General features: G+C 38.6%; 1 protein-coding gene across 2 annotated transcripts in view; it reads right to left on the reverse strand.

The window, feature by feature from the left end:
• Positions 1 to 5,449: 5,449 nt before the first annotated feature.
• znf644b (zinc finger protein 644b) overlaps positions 5,450 to 14,888 on the reverse strand; it is a 31,136-nt gene continuing 21,697 nt past the window's right edge. Inside the window, exon 7 of one of the 2 annotated variants that reach the window (XM_085150397.1) lies at positions 5,450 to 14,886. In XM_085150397.1, the coding sequence (XP_085006523.1) occupies positions 14,709 to 14,886 (178 nt within the window). In that variant the 3' untranslated portion in view covers positions 5,450 to 14,708. The remainder of the gene's footprint in view (positions 14,887 to 14,888) is intronic. The other variant, XM_085150396.1, reaches the window with a different exon arrangement.

Here is a 14,888-nt window from a genome sequence, read left to right on the forward strand (position 1 = left end):
CGTGCGCGCAGACTCACACAAGCCTTTATCCGTGTGTGTGTGTGTGTGTGTGTGTGTGAGCGCGTGCAGAGTTACAGCAGAAACACAGACACACCGTTACTAATACTGCAGCGCCGGTCTTTGATGTTCAAGGTGCTGTATCTGTTGTGCATGTCTGTCCTCTCAAATCATTTTCAGCACCGGGAGTAAAACACGGAAACAAAGGCAAACAACATATTCAAAAGTGTCAAACGACACATCTGGTGTTTCATGTTTGCTGGATGATGGTGACATGGCAGCAACTTCACACGGTTAAGATACAGGACAGGCTAATTGACACTGGCTGCTGAAGAAGGCAGAAGGTTAGCGAGGCAGGGGAATGGCCAACGCTTTCACGAACCGTGCTTCAACTTGATCCATGTTTATCCATTACAATGCAGATAAGCATTTAGGCTTTAAATGCACTAAAAGGGAGAATAAAACACATTCTGGTATGTGACATCTTTATCGTCAGATTCAAGTTTTAAACCTTTTAAAGTCATTTATGAACCGGCAGTTTGTTTTCAGCCAATCAGTACTCTTCCATCAAGATTAGAAATCAGATTCTAATATTATTACATCTGCATTATTTTTTTTGACGTTATTAATTTATCTGTTGACCAGTAGGAGCTACAGAGTTCTCCTGTTTTCTCTGTTACGGACATTTTTATGATGCTCAGCAGTGAGCGCATGGTATACTGTATTTTTATTCGTCTCGTCAGCTACCCACTGGATACATGTAAGTAAGGTTGATGAGAGCAGAGAGACAAAGATTTGCAGACCGTAAGACAAAACATACGATGAAAGGTGCATAAACACCCCTTAATGAGGAGACGACTGCAACTGTGAGCAACAATCGCAGTGTTGTGGTTGTTGTGTTTTCTATCAGAAAACAAGCGTGAGACTAACTGCACTCTTGTGTAGAACTTTCTTTTATGACCTTCCAGTGAAAATCTAAACACAGCACACCTCACGTATCCCAAGATGCCCCTCACTCCCGCACCTTGCCTCCTATTGGATAATACTGTTACAATAACGCCACAGTGGTTACGTGCAACTCCTTGCATATTACAACGAGTAAATCTCGTTAAAATTATAAATAGAAGGAGTTTTTTTTTTTTTTTTTTGGAAAGAATATATTTTGCACAGACATCAAGACTCACAATACTGATGAATATCAATACGGACAATATCATTGGCCTGTCTTAGTTCGCAACAGATGTTCATGTTTTCTGTGGGTCAAACTGATGCGTTTAGCTTATTTGCAATGCTATTAACATTAACTGAGGTTAATAGGGAGGTTTATACTGGTATGAGTAAACAGAGGGAGATTCGCTTCTGGAGCGCTGACATGCTGTCTATCTACAAACAGTTATGTAGGTAAAGTAAGTGTTTATTAAAGTGTTGATCCGTCACATGGCACCGTAACAGATTGACCTTCTACAAGTCTATGGACCTAGATGGAAAACCATTTTTCTCAAAAAATATCCCTATATATACTGTTTGTTGTTTTGATGATGGTGGTCAAGAGTGTTATCTGACACATTAGTCCATCACCTACTATCTTCATTTTGGTTGATATTTGGATTAATAAGAGACAGTTTTTCAGGGAATAAATTTTCCCAAATAATGGGAGCAAAAAGCTTGTGCAGCACAACAGAGACTCCAAACCCACCACTTTTGATTTGTCACCTGTCTGTATAAATACGGTGTTTGGATCTGCAGCAGAACTATATAACTTCTCTCAAAATCCAAATTAAATTCCAAATACATGCCTCTAAAACCCAACCATAACTTAATCAGTACATGCAATTAATGGGAGATGGAGCAGATCAGTGACTCCCTGCAAAAGGACAGCTGTGACTTTAAGCTCCAGTAATAACTGCGCTCTTCTAGCAAAACAACAAAGGCACCCATCTCTTTCCATGTGCCAACGCTGGTATCTGAAACGATGAGAGGAAAAACAGCTGTGCACATTGGGTAAATCATTTTTTTCAAAAATAATAATAGATGCCAAAATAAATTTGACTATTATTGGCTTAGAGGAAACTTTTCAAATAAACAGGTTTATGGTAAGTCATATCACTTGGCAGTCGATCATTATGATCACTCCTGGATTGTCCCAGAAGGTGGCATATTTATTAGTATGCAACAGATGTGGGGCATGCGTTTTCCTTGCTTAGACTCGTGAAATTGGTCTTTTGGTGGCAGTATAAATATGATGAACTGTAGCCTATAACAGGCACTGGATGCCGCACAAGGACAAAACGTCCAAATGAGCAGCAAAAGTCACGCTGTAGCTGCTTTACAACGGTGCCATCAATGATTGATCTACACCCCGCTGAGCCACTACAGGAAACAAAGTATAGAGCCTATAATTTAGTTGGAAAACAATGCGTGAGACCGTCGGCTTGCGCATCCATTTCAGCACAAGCATTCCCTTGTGCAGATAGATCATTAAACAACCAGGCGCTTTGCAATATGGTGTAGTCAATGTCACTGAAAAGATGGGACAATAAAGTGAGATAGGGGGGTTGCAACAGCAGGGAGAGAGCATGGAGATGTATTAATGTCACATAGGCTTTAGCCTGCCTCCTTAAGCCCTGCAAAGAGTCACCCAAGCCAATTTCCATTATCATATTGATTGAAATAGTTCATCATAGTGTAATTTTAGGTTTATCGCCACCCGGTTGGGAATAAGACCAAAGCATTATCCAACAAAAGCTATTGTTCCAGGGGACATTTCGCTGTTCCAGTTCATTGATGGAGTTGATTAAGTTTAAATGAAGCAGACACTGGATAAAAGTGAGGGTATTGACCAGCGAGCGGTGCGCCGCGCTTGAAAAAGCCTGATACATGCGGAAAAGCAAGATTTGCTAAATGCTCTAATCTTCAATCAAATCTAACATCAATACAGACAAAGTTTGGTAATGAGAGATTCAATGAAGCATGCAGCAGAGAGAATTAATCCCCCTCGCCTAAACTGAGTTCAACTTTGAAGCTTGCTCCTCAGGATAGATAGTTATCTAAATGCTAAATAAGTAATGTATAGTACTTTTCACAGCATACTAATCATTTGTTCATTTTGTCTCCATTATTTGTTCTCTTGCACTTCCCGTTGTTGATCTGGTGATTAGATCAACCTTGGATATTGGAGGAGAATAGAATAATGAGGCTGCTGGGGAGATTCGATGCACAGCTGCCTGTAATGTTCAGACCTGTGGGGCTGCTGTCACTACATACTGTTACACTTCACAGAGCGGGAAATTGGCCAGGAAAAATGAAAGACATTTAAATAGCAGAATAATGATTTGTTCACACTAGCCTACGAGTTATGAGGAAATAATGAATACTCAAATTAGCGGGGTGCAGAAAAATTCTAAATTTAGAGAAGGTCACATGTGTTTTTAACTCAGTGTCACACAGTAAAAATCAGTGGTTCATTACCTTGTTTTGTTTTGTTTTTTTGATTTGCGACCTTACATACACCCACATGAACTGAGGAATCTGATTATTTTGTCTGCTATGTTTAGTCCACAAAAATGAGTTAAGTAATTAATTACAACAATTACTGTATATTAAACTGGACAAAACCCCGCATGTATAAAGTGTTCAGATGAGATTAAAAGGTAAGCTCACAGAAACTTTTCCCTTTTCAGCAGATCCTGCAGAAAACACCCTTCTTGGATAAGCGATGTCCAGTCACGCCTATGGACATTATAAAAATCATCAGATTGCCTTTGAAATAAAGTCTAGTTTTCTTTGGATACTCTGCAAGCTTGGGCTTTAAAGAGCACTCTTGAAGGCAACATCCCAAACTCCTGATAGAGAACATTAGTGTAGCCTTCAGTGATTTTACTGTGTACTTTTTTATTGAGTTATGCCAGTGATCTTTGTCTTGTCTCACTAAAATGTTTGAATCTGTGGTATTGTGGATCTTTTTTAGGCCATTCTTAGTGCTTGATTGGCATGGCTAGAGTCCACTTTTGGTCCATTCATGGTAAACAAGGTCCCCATGGGTGGGGTCATTGAATAGAGTGTGAAAATGATGCTAATCGTGTACTACGGCCTTTGCAGTCAACAGCTCTCAACCAAGCTGATCACCTTTTTCAGTTTGTGGACTGACTTGATGATCAAAACACCAACTGAGAGATCTTTTGGTGTTCATTCGTCCAGTAAAATTCCAGACACTTGAAGATTTATCACTAAGATGCACTGAAACCTTTCCAGCAGGTTGTGAGCCGGTTTATCTTGGCTTTTATTTTAATCGGACACCACTCTGTATTTATCAGTCGTGCTTTCATGTCCATACAGCTGCAAATGCACTTTCTAAATATTTGTTGGTTTTCACATTCCCTAGAAATAATTGCTACATGTCTAAAACAAACAAACAAACAAACAAAAACGCATTATTATTGTAATGACTATTATTTTTTTGTCCTTGCTACATTAAGGTTCAGAAATCACTCTTCGCACCAATAAGCAAATTTATGGACATTCAACTGGAAATTCAAATTAAGAAGCAGATCTTGTTCATTTCTTTCTTTCCTGTTTGTGACGCATCTGACTTTGTTAGAGACCATGTTGGTGACGTCCACCTGCAGGTTGAAAACCCCTCGACTTGGCCAGAGGGCCATGCAATGTCAGGTACAGCCCACTGCTGAGTTACTGTGATACTTCTACCAAACCTTGGAATGAGCTAATGGCATTCAGAAAACAGCTTGTATCTGGCACCAACAACGTAAAGTTTCTGTACCTTCCGATGATCTGATGGCATCCTTCAGACTGAAGCTCGGATACTGCATACAGGAATAAATCCGCAAAAAAAAAATCTATATTTCTCTATTTTAAATATTCATTTAAAACAGAGCTTTCATGGCGAAGAATTAGAGTAAAATTAAACACCGCGTAATTAACCCAAATTTCCGGAATGACCTCGTGACCAAATAGTGCGTCACGTGACCGTTATTCAAACCTGCCTGGCGGTTGAGGAAGGATGTTGAGGAAAAAATGAATAACATGTATCATTAATTTTATTTTCGCTCATGTGTTTATTTAATGAACCATTTATATTTTATAAAAAAAAAAAAAAACAGCTACGTTTTTTGACTCTCATTTCTCACAATAAAATAAACTTTGCGGTGAGATTTACTGCAAATTTGAAATTTGAATCTCAAGATCACATATTCACGCAGGAATTGTCTGCATATAAAAAATTGATGTACGTTAGATTTTAGTTTAGTTAAACATTAAATAACCTGTTGTGTGTCAGCTGAAAACTAAATACATTAAACAAGATTACAGAAACATCACTCGGATTTCAAAACACCACTGTGCTGTATTTATCGCTTTTTGAAAGGAAAGAAAAATTAAAATTAGCAATACAATACTTAGAAATAACCCACCGCGAAAGCAATACAAAATCCAAAAATATAAAAAGTAAACCACAAATACAACAAAGTATACATAATTTATTTATTTAGAAATGTAAACGCATCTTCAGCCAGCATTGGGGATTGTTAGTGGTGCACTTAAGTGTATTTTGCTTGGTTTTTTTCGCTTCTGTAAGTTATTCAAACCGAAGCAGCCGAAACGCAACTTTTCTCTCTAAAATACACAACAGCAGAAACACAGCCTATAGCACGCAGACAAAGTGCTCAAGTAAATATTCTTGGAACTTCCTTCATTGCTGCTGAGACACCGCTTACTTCTAGGAGATGTTCGTGGTCACGTGTGAGTCACACCCGTCCAGCTGGAATAAGAAGGTGTGCAGAAGGTGCGTGCGCGTTTGTGTAGCTGTGTTCAGTCAGTGGTGCTGCTGTTGGTCGTGGCAGTCCACAGTGGAGCATCCCTGAAGGTGAGTGAGTGCTGCTGCTGCTGACATGTAGCCTGGTACCACATCACAGGTGACAACTCCCCGCACTTGAAGTAAATGTTACACACGCCTTGTGAGGTCTTTCTTTTTCTCCCCCTCTCTCTTTCTTTGTAAGAAAGGCTTCCTGCTGGCTACGCCCTGATCCACTTATACTGAATGTGATTTAAATTTAAATTTTTTTTTAGAAATAAAATATATATATATATGGGTGCCAAATCCATCAAATTCACGTTTATCATATTATTGTTTTTTTTATTAATATTATTATTCAGAGGCATCTATATAAAGCTTTTCAGTGACACCCATTGGGTCTTAAGCGGACGAGACTTGTTATCAGTCTGTCTTGACTTCCCCTATTTATTTCCAGATGCCACCTCATTATTTACATTTACTGTTTGCAGAATGACGGTAAGTGTTGTCAAGCGCGCGCTGAGTGGATTTTTCAAACCTCTCTCTCTTTTTTTCTCATTGTTGAGAGATGAGCTGTGGGACACGAAGTCTGAGCTGTGTGTTGTCAAAATCCCATCTAATCTGCATGTTTGTTTCTTAAACAGGGCATGTTCGCTTATCCCCCCTTCTTTTTCTGCAAATCGACAGGAGATGCAACCCGGGAGAAGTGCAATAAAACAAACTCTTGCTCTCAAAGGTGTGCGCGGCTTTGTACCGGCGCGTTTTGCCTGTTAGCTGCACATCCTCTGTCTTTTCATCTGTCAGTTATTCCCCCTCATGTTTTGTCATTTGCTCTGTATATTCATTTGTCGCCTGGATTTTTTTCTCCTCAATGCCAGCATACACCCGAGGTTGTAATTAAATTTCTCCCTCAGTGCGACAAAAGAAGAAAAAAAAAGGATTCCTTTCTTTTTCTTTTCTTTTTTTGTTCTCAGATACGTTTGATTACTGGTGTGATGATGAGACAGTCTGTGCAGCTTTTGGAGACGTGTGCGTCCTGAGAGCAAGGTGGGGATGTGATCTTTCAGTAGCCACAATAGATTCATAAATAACATATAAAATAGCATCGAAAAATAATTAAATGAAACAACCAAAAAAGAAGGCCTTATAAGGGGGTCTGGAAGTCAAGTTGTCTTTTGCTACTGTTCTTTATCTTTCAGAGGAAAGAAAAAATGAGTCCGTCAAACTGTAAAAGGCCCGTGTACCTAGACCTGACAGATAATCCTGCGATATGTACATCTAAAGATATCACAATACATTGAACAGAGGCGCTTCTGACAGCTTGAATTGATGCAGAAATTTTAAAAAAGGAGACTAATTTTACCGAGTTTGTGATTTTTCTCAATTCCCTACTATTATTTTATTTTTATCTGGCTGCTTATTATTGTTGATTATCGGTTTCAGTGGAGCCACTTTGTGCAAAACGGCTGATGTGTTTCTCCTCCTGGCTTTCAGGACGAAACGAACAGCGCCCCCTACTGTTCAATGGTGAAGGTACACATTGGAGTCAACACATAAAAGCTCATAGGCCCAGTGGTTAGTAAACAGTTTTTAATCCCATAGAGCCGTTTCACACCCCTCTACGTGATTACAAGGATACAGTCACACCCGTAAATAGATTTACTTCCTGTGTTAATGGTTGCCAAACGTTTATTAGCTGCTATTATTTTATTATTATTACTATTTTTGTGGTAAAAGTCTAAGAAATAAAATCTAATTTAAAAATAAATAATGAAATAAAAAAGATTGAATCAGCGTGGGTGAAAGTGCATGTTTAAGAGGAAAGCGGTTCCAGCAGCCCGGGTGTAATATGATGGATCACTACAGACACTTCCGCCCCAAAACAGACACGCTAAAGATCAGCTTTTCTTTTTTTTTCGACAATTGATTCTTTGGCTTCACCCGAACTGCTGTCTGAATCGTCATTTCTGGCTCATATTCTACATTTCTCCCCTCATCCAAATCAAAATCTCTGCGCTCCTATAGGGCTTGTCAAGCCTCCAGTTTAGTGATGTAAAAGGAGAAGAAGAAGAGGGGGAGAAAAAAAAGGAGGTCAGGCTGAGCCCGGCGGGATACAGGGCAGCTGCTCCCAGACCAGTTTCCCCCCATCACACCTACTGCAGCTCCAGTTCTAAAGGCATTTGGTTGGCGGAGTAATTAATAGGAAATAATGATGTTGCCTTAGGTGCCGCATCACCTCCGAGGACGACGTGTTGACTGCATTATTAATCTCCTTACTGTAAATGACACATTGATGCTGATACTTATTTAAATTCATGTGAGAGAGGTGCTCAACTGAACTAATAGGTGAAGCGATAGAAGAAAAATTACACAACTTAATTAATTAAAATACCACAAAAGGGGTGAGCACTTGCTTGTAAGCTTTTTATTTTAATTGTTTTTTCCCTCTGTTTTAAAATGTTAAATCATAAAGTATAAATCGTAACCTATTATTGACATGTTTCATGTCAGAAACCAAGATTATGCCTCATTTCTCCATAATAATATTTAAAAAACAGAACAAAAAAACTCAAACCCTGGGAACTACTGCAGATATTGTAATCGCGCCATAATGCACTTGTCTGCCCAATTAGCTGAAACAATTACTGCAACTTTGACTTTAATTACGTCTCAATTTGAAGCCTCGCTGCTGGTCTATAATTCAGTGATTAAAACCCTCTTTTGCTTCAGTGCCTTTAGGGCAGCGCATGATTAGGACCTGTCAGCTGCTGGAGTGAACGGAGCCAGCCATGCGTGTTGTGCAACATGACCCGCTGTTGTTAAAGCTTGTCAACATATTAACCTGAATTCCCCAGTCATTATGAACAGAATTGGCTACATATGAAGAAAAAAAATGTACACATATGTATGTGTAATTGAAAAAGAAAAAAAAAGAAGGACGGTATTTTTCTCTAACCAGGGACGTGACGTCAGGAGTGTCCCAAGGCCTGTTTTATGAAAATAAAAAGAATGAAAAGTAGCGCGCGCTGGCTACGACTTGGGCACACAGAATGAAAGTATATCGTATAGTATTTTGTTAGCTGTATGTCGACTTTAGACCGCAGATGATTATCCGGTGAATTGCATTCAGTTTCATTATGCTGGTAAAAGTATAGTCGCTAAAATCAAGAGTCATTGGAAATGTGATCATTATATGTAGACAAACAAAAATAAAGAGGTTTGACAAGAGGAGAAAAACTGCTTTGGGAGGGCAAAAAGGTTCATCTGAAGCACATTTGATCCTTGTCAAAATATATTGATTCATGTTCTTTCAAGAGACAGTTGATGTCTTCCTTAATTTCTGACTGGCCATCTGGACTGACTGATGAAAGCCGACTCTTGTTTTCTTTGTAGGTGAAGAGCTAATGTGTCAGAAAGTCAATAACTATGGAAAATGATTAATACCTGTAAATACAAAGATTTGGCAAATTTGCTTTTGACACCATTCACAAAGCCCAAAAAAACATGGGTATTCCAGTGCTCGTGCTTAACATAACCTATATTTATATTGCATAGAGTAGGTGAGATTTGGAGAAGTTTGCAGGAGTGTCCAGGCAGCTGCAGTGGATGCAGACTGGGGCATAGGTTTTATGAATCTCCCCTCAGCCACAATCAGTGCAAGCGAGTTTCCTTTGGTGTATCCAGGGGTGAATAATTTATAGGAGGATAAAAGCATTTGTGGTTGAGAGCTAGACAGTCAGACAGTAGAAGGAGGCTGGCTGGGAATCACCCGCCTTCCTCCCCAGCACCACCACCCCCACCTATCAACCCCTACACATCCACCCAAACCCAGCTCACCCTCTCTGCCACGTGGTGGCCTTGCACGATACCTCCTCGGACGGCTGCTTGAAGTGCAAATCTGTGTTCCAACTTGTTCCCGGTGCCTGTCAGCATGTTTTCCTCTTGTCAGCAGCGATTGAGTGTGGGCCCGTGTCACCCTTGTACCGCCGCTGTAACAGGATCATTGACAGGCCAGTGACACTGCCCAACCAGATAATGGAAACCTATTGATTTTTCTTCTCCTTTTTTTTCTTTTTTCTTTTTTTTACACAGACAATATGTGGCACTTCTAAATAACTGGCCAAAGGAACAGGTCACGATCAATGCTCCTGACCTTTGATTCACTGCTGCCACAGACACTGAAAAAATATATATATTTATTTATAAAAGCATAGCTAATAAAAAAAAGTCCTTCTGGTTGATGCATACTCTTTCGGGATACTGCCGTACGCATCATAAAAATTGAAGTAATTGAAGGGTTTTTTTTATGCTGCCCCTGATTTTGATTTGCTAAATTGACAGAAACTGTTACCTCTGAATTAAATGCGTGTTTCGCTCTTTGTACGGGGTTAGTGCTTGCAGTTTTAATGGTTAAATCTCCAGAGAGGAGGCCCCTTTGATACCCATGGAAATGATAAGCATGCATTGGCTGCCTACCATTGGACCCAGTTGGCAGATGGCGAGCAGGTCCTGCAACAACACATTTCTTTTTGTCAGCCTTGTCCCCCTCTCTTGCTCTCTCTCTCTCTTTCTCTCTCCAGCCAGTGGGATAATGAAAAGCCCAATTCTGGTCATGGCTAACTCAATCTCATTATAATCTCTCCTTTTTTTTATTCATTCAGCCCCTTGGGATGCTGTCTGCCAGCGATGTGGCTTTCAACCTCCAGAGAGAACATCTTTTGAAACAGCCAGGAGACCTAATGAAGTCACAGAGTGGCACAATTATTTCCCAAAGAAGGAGTATTAATGTACTTCAAAATTCCCTCCAGAGAAGCATGATGACAATTGGTTTGTACAGCTTTGATCGCTGCTTTAAATACTGCCCAAGATAAACTGCAGGGTTAGCCCCCTTTGCCACTGGTAAGTAGAAAACCCAGAAGTGGCTCTCAAGCATTAGAAACATCAAATACCCAGCCAGTTCTGCTGCAAAACACTGGAGTTTAAAATAGCACATAGCCCTAAAATTACTTTCTGTTGGGAATAATGGTGCAAAATGACACTGAAATGTGCATCTTTCACCCAACTGAATTGCAACAAATTTTGTTAAACATAACAAATAAAATCAGGTTGTGTGTTGTGGGGAAGGGGCTGATTCATTATCACCTAAGACACCTTTAGACAGCTGAAAGCGGCAACTCCAGCTGCTGCTGCTGCTAAAAGTTGCATCTGTGCTCTGTAATCAAAGAGACTTTTCTTTGAAATTAGAATGATGACGTTTTTGTCAAAAAAATTGCTGTGGCGTTTGAGGTTGTTTACGCCACCACTTTCAGGGCAGATTAAACAGATTAATACATGATAAACACCAATCAACCTTAAACTCTACTCAATTAAATCCACTACAAATTCATATTTTGCCTTTATTTAGATCATATCTTTATTATTTTTTCTCTACATCTTCCAAACAAAGTGACACCAGCACTCAGATTTTCTTTTGTCTAAATGTGAATCTTGTTGCAGCTGAAGATCTGTAAGGCAATGGCCATCCCGCACTAACACAAACAATGAATTTTCTGCTGTCTGAATGTAAAAGACATCACTTACTATATACTGTGAAATATTTCCACTCACAGATTTCAAAGGCACTGCAGGTTTGAAGCAGCAAGAGAAAGTCATTTAAACTCGCATCTGGCTTCACTGTTGTTATATTCATGGATGGTTGAAGCTAGCAAAATATTCATTTACTTCCACAAATATATAATTGACTTTAAAATAGATGTAGCAGAACATTAATGGGAAAAAGTGGGGATAAACAGCACGACAACTGTGTTTTTTTGAGTTTCTATGAAGAGCTTTAATGTTTACTCACTAACTTTGGATGCTTGTGGCCCATTAAGCAGCACATATTAGTTGTAAAATAAAGTCTAAAAACCAGTTGCAGCTGCGACACAAACCCCAGTGCAATAAATGTCTCATGCCACCACTGACCCCACTACCACTGAATACCAACCTTGTCACTTCTACCTTGCTTTTATTTGTTATCTGTGCCAACATCGTAATTTAACGAGGTTAAAACAGCCTGCTAGTGAGCTAGGAGACACTAGCCAAATCTACTGGAGTGATAATATCTGAAAACTACCATTTAATAGGCTAATGACACCAATGTTTGGGTCTTACAGGCACTGGTTCTGCTTTTTGGTTACAAACAAACTGGCCAATCAATTTAACCGTTTGTGAATTCTCATTTGTCGAGTTATTTCGACTGGCATTTGCCAAGGTTGTGTCTTGATTAAACATAATACATTTAAATAAAGGCAAATAAAGACATCTTCAGCCATGTGCAAAAGTCTGTTTTAAAGGTATCTGAAAGAGAAAGCCCCTTTTCAAATATGAATCTGAACATGTTGGCTTGATCTCACTTTTTTATGCTGCACACGTCTCTTGTGTCTAATCAACTCTGTTTCTGATTTACAATAAGATGGCAATATTCATTTAACATGCATCTTTTACTATTCCCAGTCCAGGAGAGAGATCTTTCTAAGGGGTTGGAGGGTGGAGCAGCTGCTGCAAGAGGTGACACATAGGAAGACATTGCTTTTATTGACAATGGCAGAGAGAAGTAAACGTTCAAAGGTGTGTTTGCACTTCACTAGAGCCAATGCTGACAATACTCATTGGCACAAGTACAAAAAAGACTTCTCCATGTATAGTGAAAAATTGCAGCTGAACAAAGGTGAAAAATATTAAAGGAACAGTGACCAATGCCTGAGTGACAGAATGCTGTCACCAAGGCCTGCTATGTTATGAACCTTCTTTCCGGAGTCTGTTTTCAACAACGCATGTGGTTATCCTTCAAGCTTACAGTTTTACACCAAGAAATTTCCTTTCTCTCTCTCTTTGCCCTGGATTATGTTTCCCTGCTGAGGCACAGCAGAGGAAAAGAAACACAAAACAGACATCGTGTTATTTTCAGAAAAACTTTGGAATATATTTTTACATTGGAAGTCGAGTATGGATTTCAATCACCCACACTCAAATTGCCTTAGGACTTCTTCCAGCCAGCAATGTTTGTTTCAGTGTGTAAATGTGCACCTGCCTGTTGATCTGTGATTCAGCTAAGGTTTATTAATTAACATGTCTTTTCAACAACATATTGTGTGATAAACACCATTTTATTGTAAATGAAGTCTCTTGTTTAACCTAATCTCACCTTGCTCAATTATCCGCATGTTCGTTAAACCTTTTGCTCAGTCCATCATAATTGCTGCTGTAAATAATGCCAGTGCAGCTGAGGGGAGTCAGATGCTCCTCTAAGCATGGTATCACATTATATAAGATCTTTTTGTCAGATTAAAAAGATCTTTAAAAACGTCACTAATGTAATTTGGCACAGCATCAACAAATAAACATGTGTTTAATTCCTTAAATTTACAACACTTCTTTCATATCACACATGCTGAATATCAATGGAGCTGATTTCTATAGAAATATTTGCATGCAAGTTTCATGAGAATTGTATGAATATTTGATTGCAGAAGATATAATCCAAATCAAATTGGAATCCTTAAATTGATTTAACAACATGTATTAATACAAAGCTAAACTGTACAACATGTTAGGAGATACTATATCTGCAGTTTTTCATATTCAAAATAGGCAAGTAAATGCATAAAATAGTTATCCTTTCATGGTATTTGGTTGTAAAACCAGAGCAAGCATTTGTTTGATTTAGCTAAATCTAAATTTCTGAATTTTAAATATACTATTTGTTGGCTTTTAATATAGTATAAATCCAAAGTGTTACAATCGAGGTAAGTGCTTTGGCAATAGGTTCAGCCAGACTAGATCACGCACGTCAAAGCCTTAGCTGTTCTTAAAATATACAATGTAGAGAATACAATTATGAAAATGTACTAAGAAAAAGGTGAACTACTACATTTTACTGAAAGGACCTGGCAAAAGTACTTATTCACATGCTGAAATACCTAAATTTATATTAGCGCATAGCCAGAAGTCCCGTCATGCAAAATTTGTGACAAATTTAAGTGCAAGTGAATTTGGATAATAGGTAATGTTCATAGTATTTCCGTCTTTAAACTGTTAAGTATGAATCGAAAGCGTGATGTCTCTAATTACAACACATTTCCACTGAACCAAAGACAGCACCTTTGGAAACGCAGAGCTAATCATAGAAAATAATATAACTTTTGTTACAACTAAAGAGGGTTTTTCATAAAAAGCTATTGTTGTGCCTAACAATGAGAATCAGATTTCAGAAATTAAGCTGAATGTTGAAGGTTAAAGCAAAGAACAAATGATGACAGAACAAGCTGTCCCAACGTCGTGAATGTCATTTGGATTAAGAAGAATTCTGTCTCTGATGCAGGTACACAGAGGTGAAATTGTACAAAGCATCCACAAACTAATGACACTCTGTACTGTGCGTACAAGTAGAGCAACAGTTTCACTGAATATTATCTCTAAAAGAAAATGAAACATGAAACACATTCAAATTCTTGTCTATTTTTAAAGTGCAGTTCTCCTTCTAACTAATGCTCCTAAGGTTTTGTATTATAATGAAAACCTTCTTACAAAAATCTGATATTTGAGCAGTTGTTTTGTTGAATTAACAAGGCACTTATATAATGAGAAAAACATTTTTTGGATCATACATATTGTTGGGCATAATTTATATTGGAGTCAAAAAACAGGAATCCTATTAGTCGTATTAGCTGAGGCAAAGTGTTGCATTAAAATATGCTATAATTAAGTTTTTGCAAATATACAGAAAATTTATACTATATAGTAGCCTGGATTACTAAAATACTTCTTTCCAGAAACATGCTGGTATAGATATATATATAGATATATAGATATATCTAGAGGGAGAAAGAGCGAAAGAGAGATCTTGAGGGATCTGGAAGTAAAACTACCCAGTTTCTGGGTCCTTGTGAGACATGCTTAGTTGTATTTTCTGATGAAGAGCTAAAACCTCTACCATCCCTCTCCCTGAGTGGGGTACGCTGGTGTGTAGAAGGTGCCTCTGTAAATGCCTGATCCAGTCCTCCTGAATGGAAAAGGGACCATGAAAAACTAGGTCGCAGAATCT

The sequence above is a fragment of the Neolamprologus multifasciatus genome, chromosome 23 (genome assembly GCF_963576455.1).
Source record: "Neolamprologus multifasciatus chromosome 23, fNeoMul1.2, whole genome shotgun sequence".
Classification (NCBI taxonomy): Eukaryota; Metazoa; Chordata; class Actinopteri; order Cichliformes; family Cichlidae; genus Neolamprologus; species Neolamprologus multifasciatus.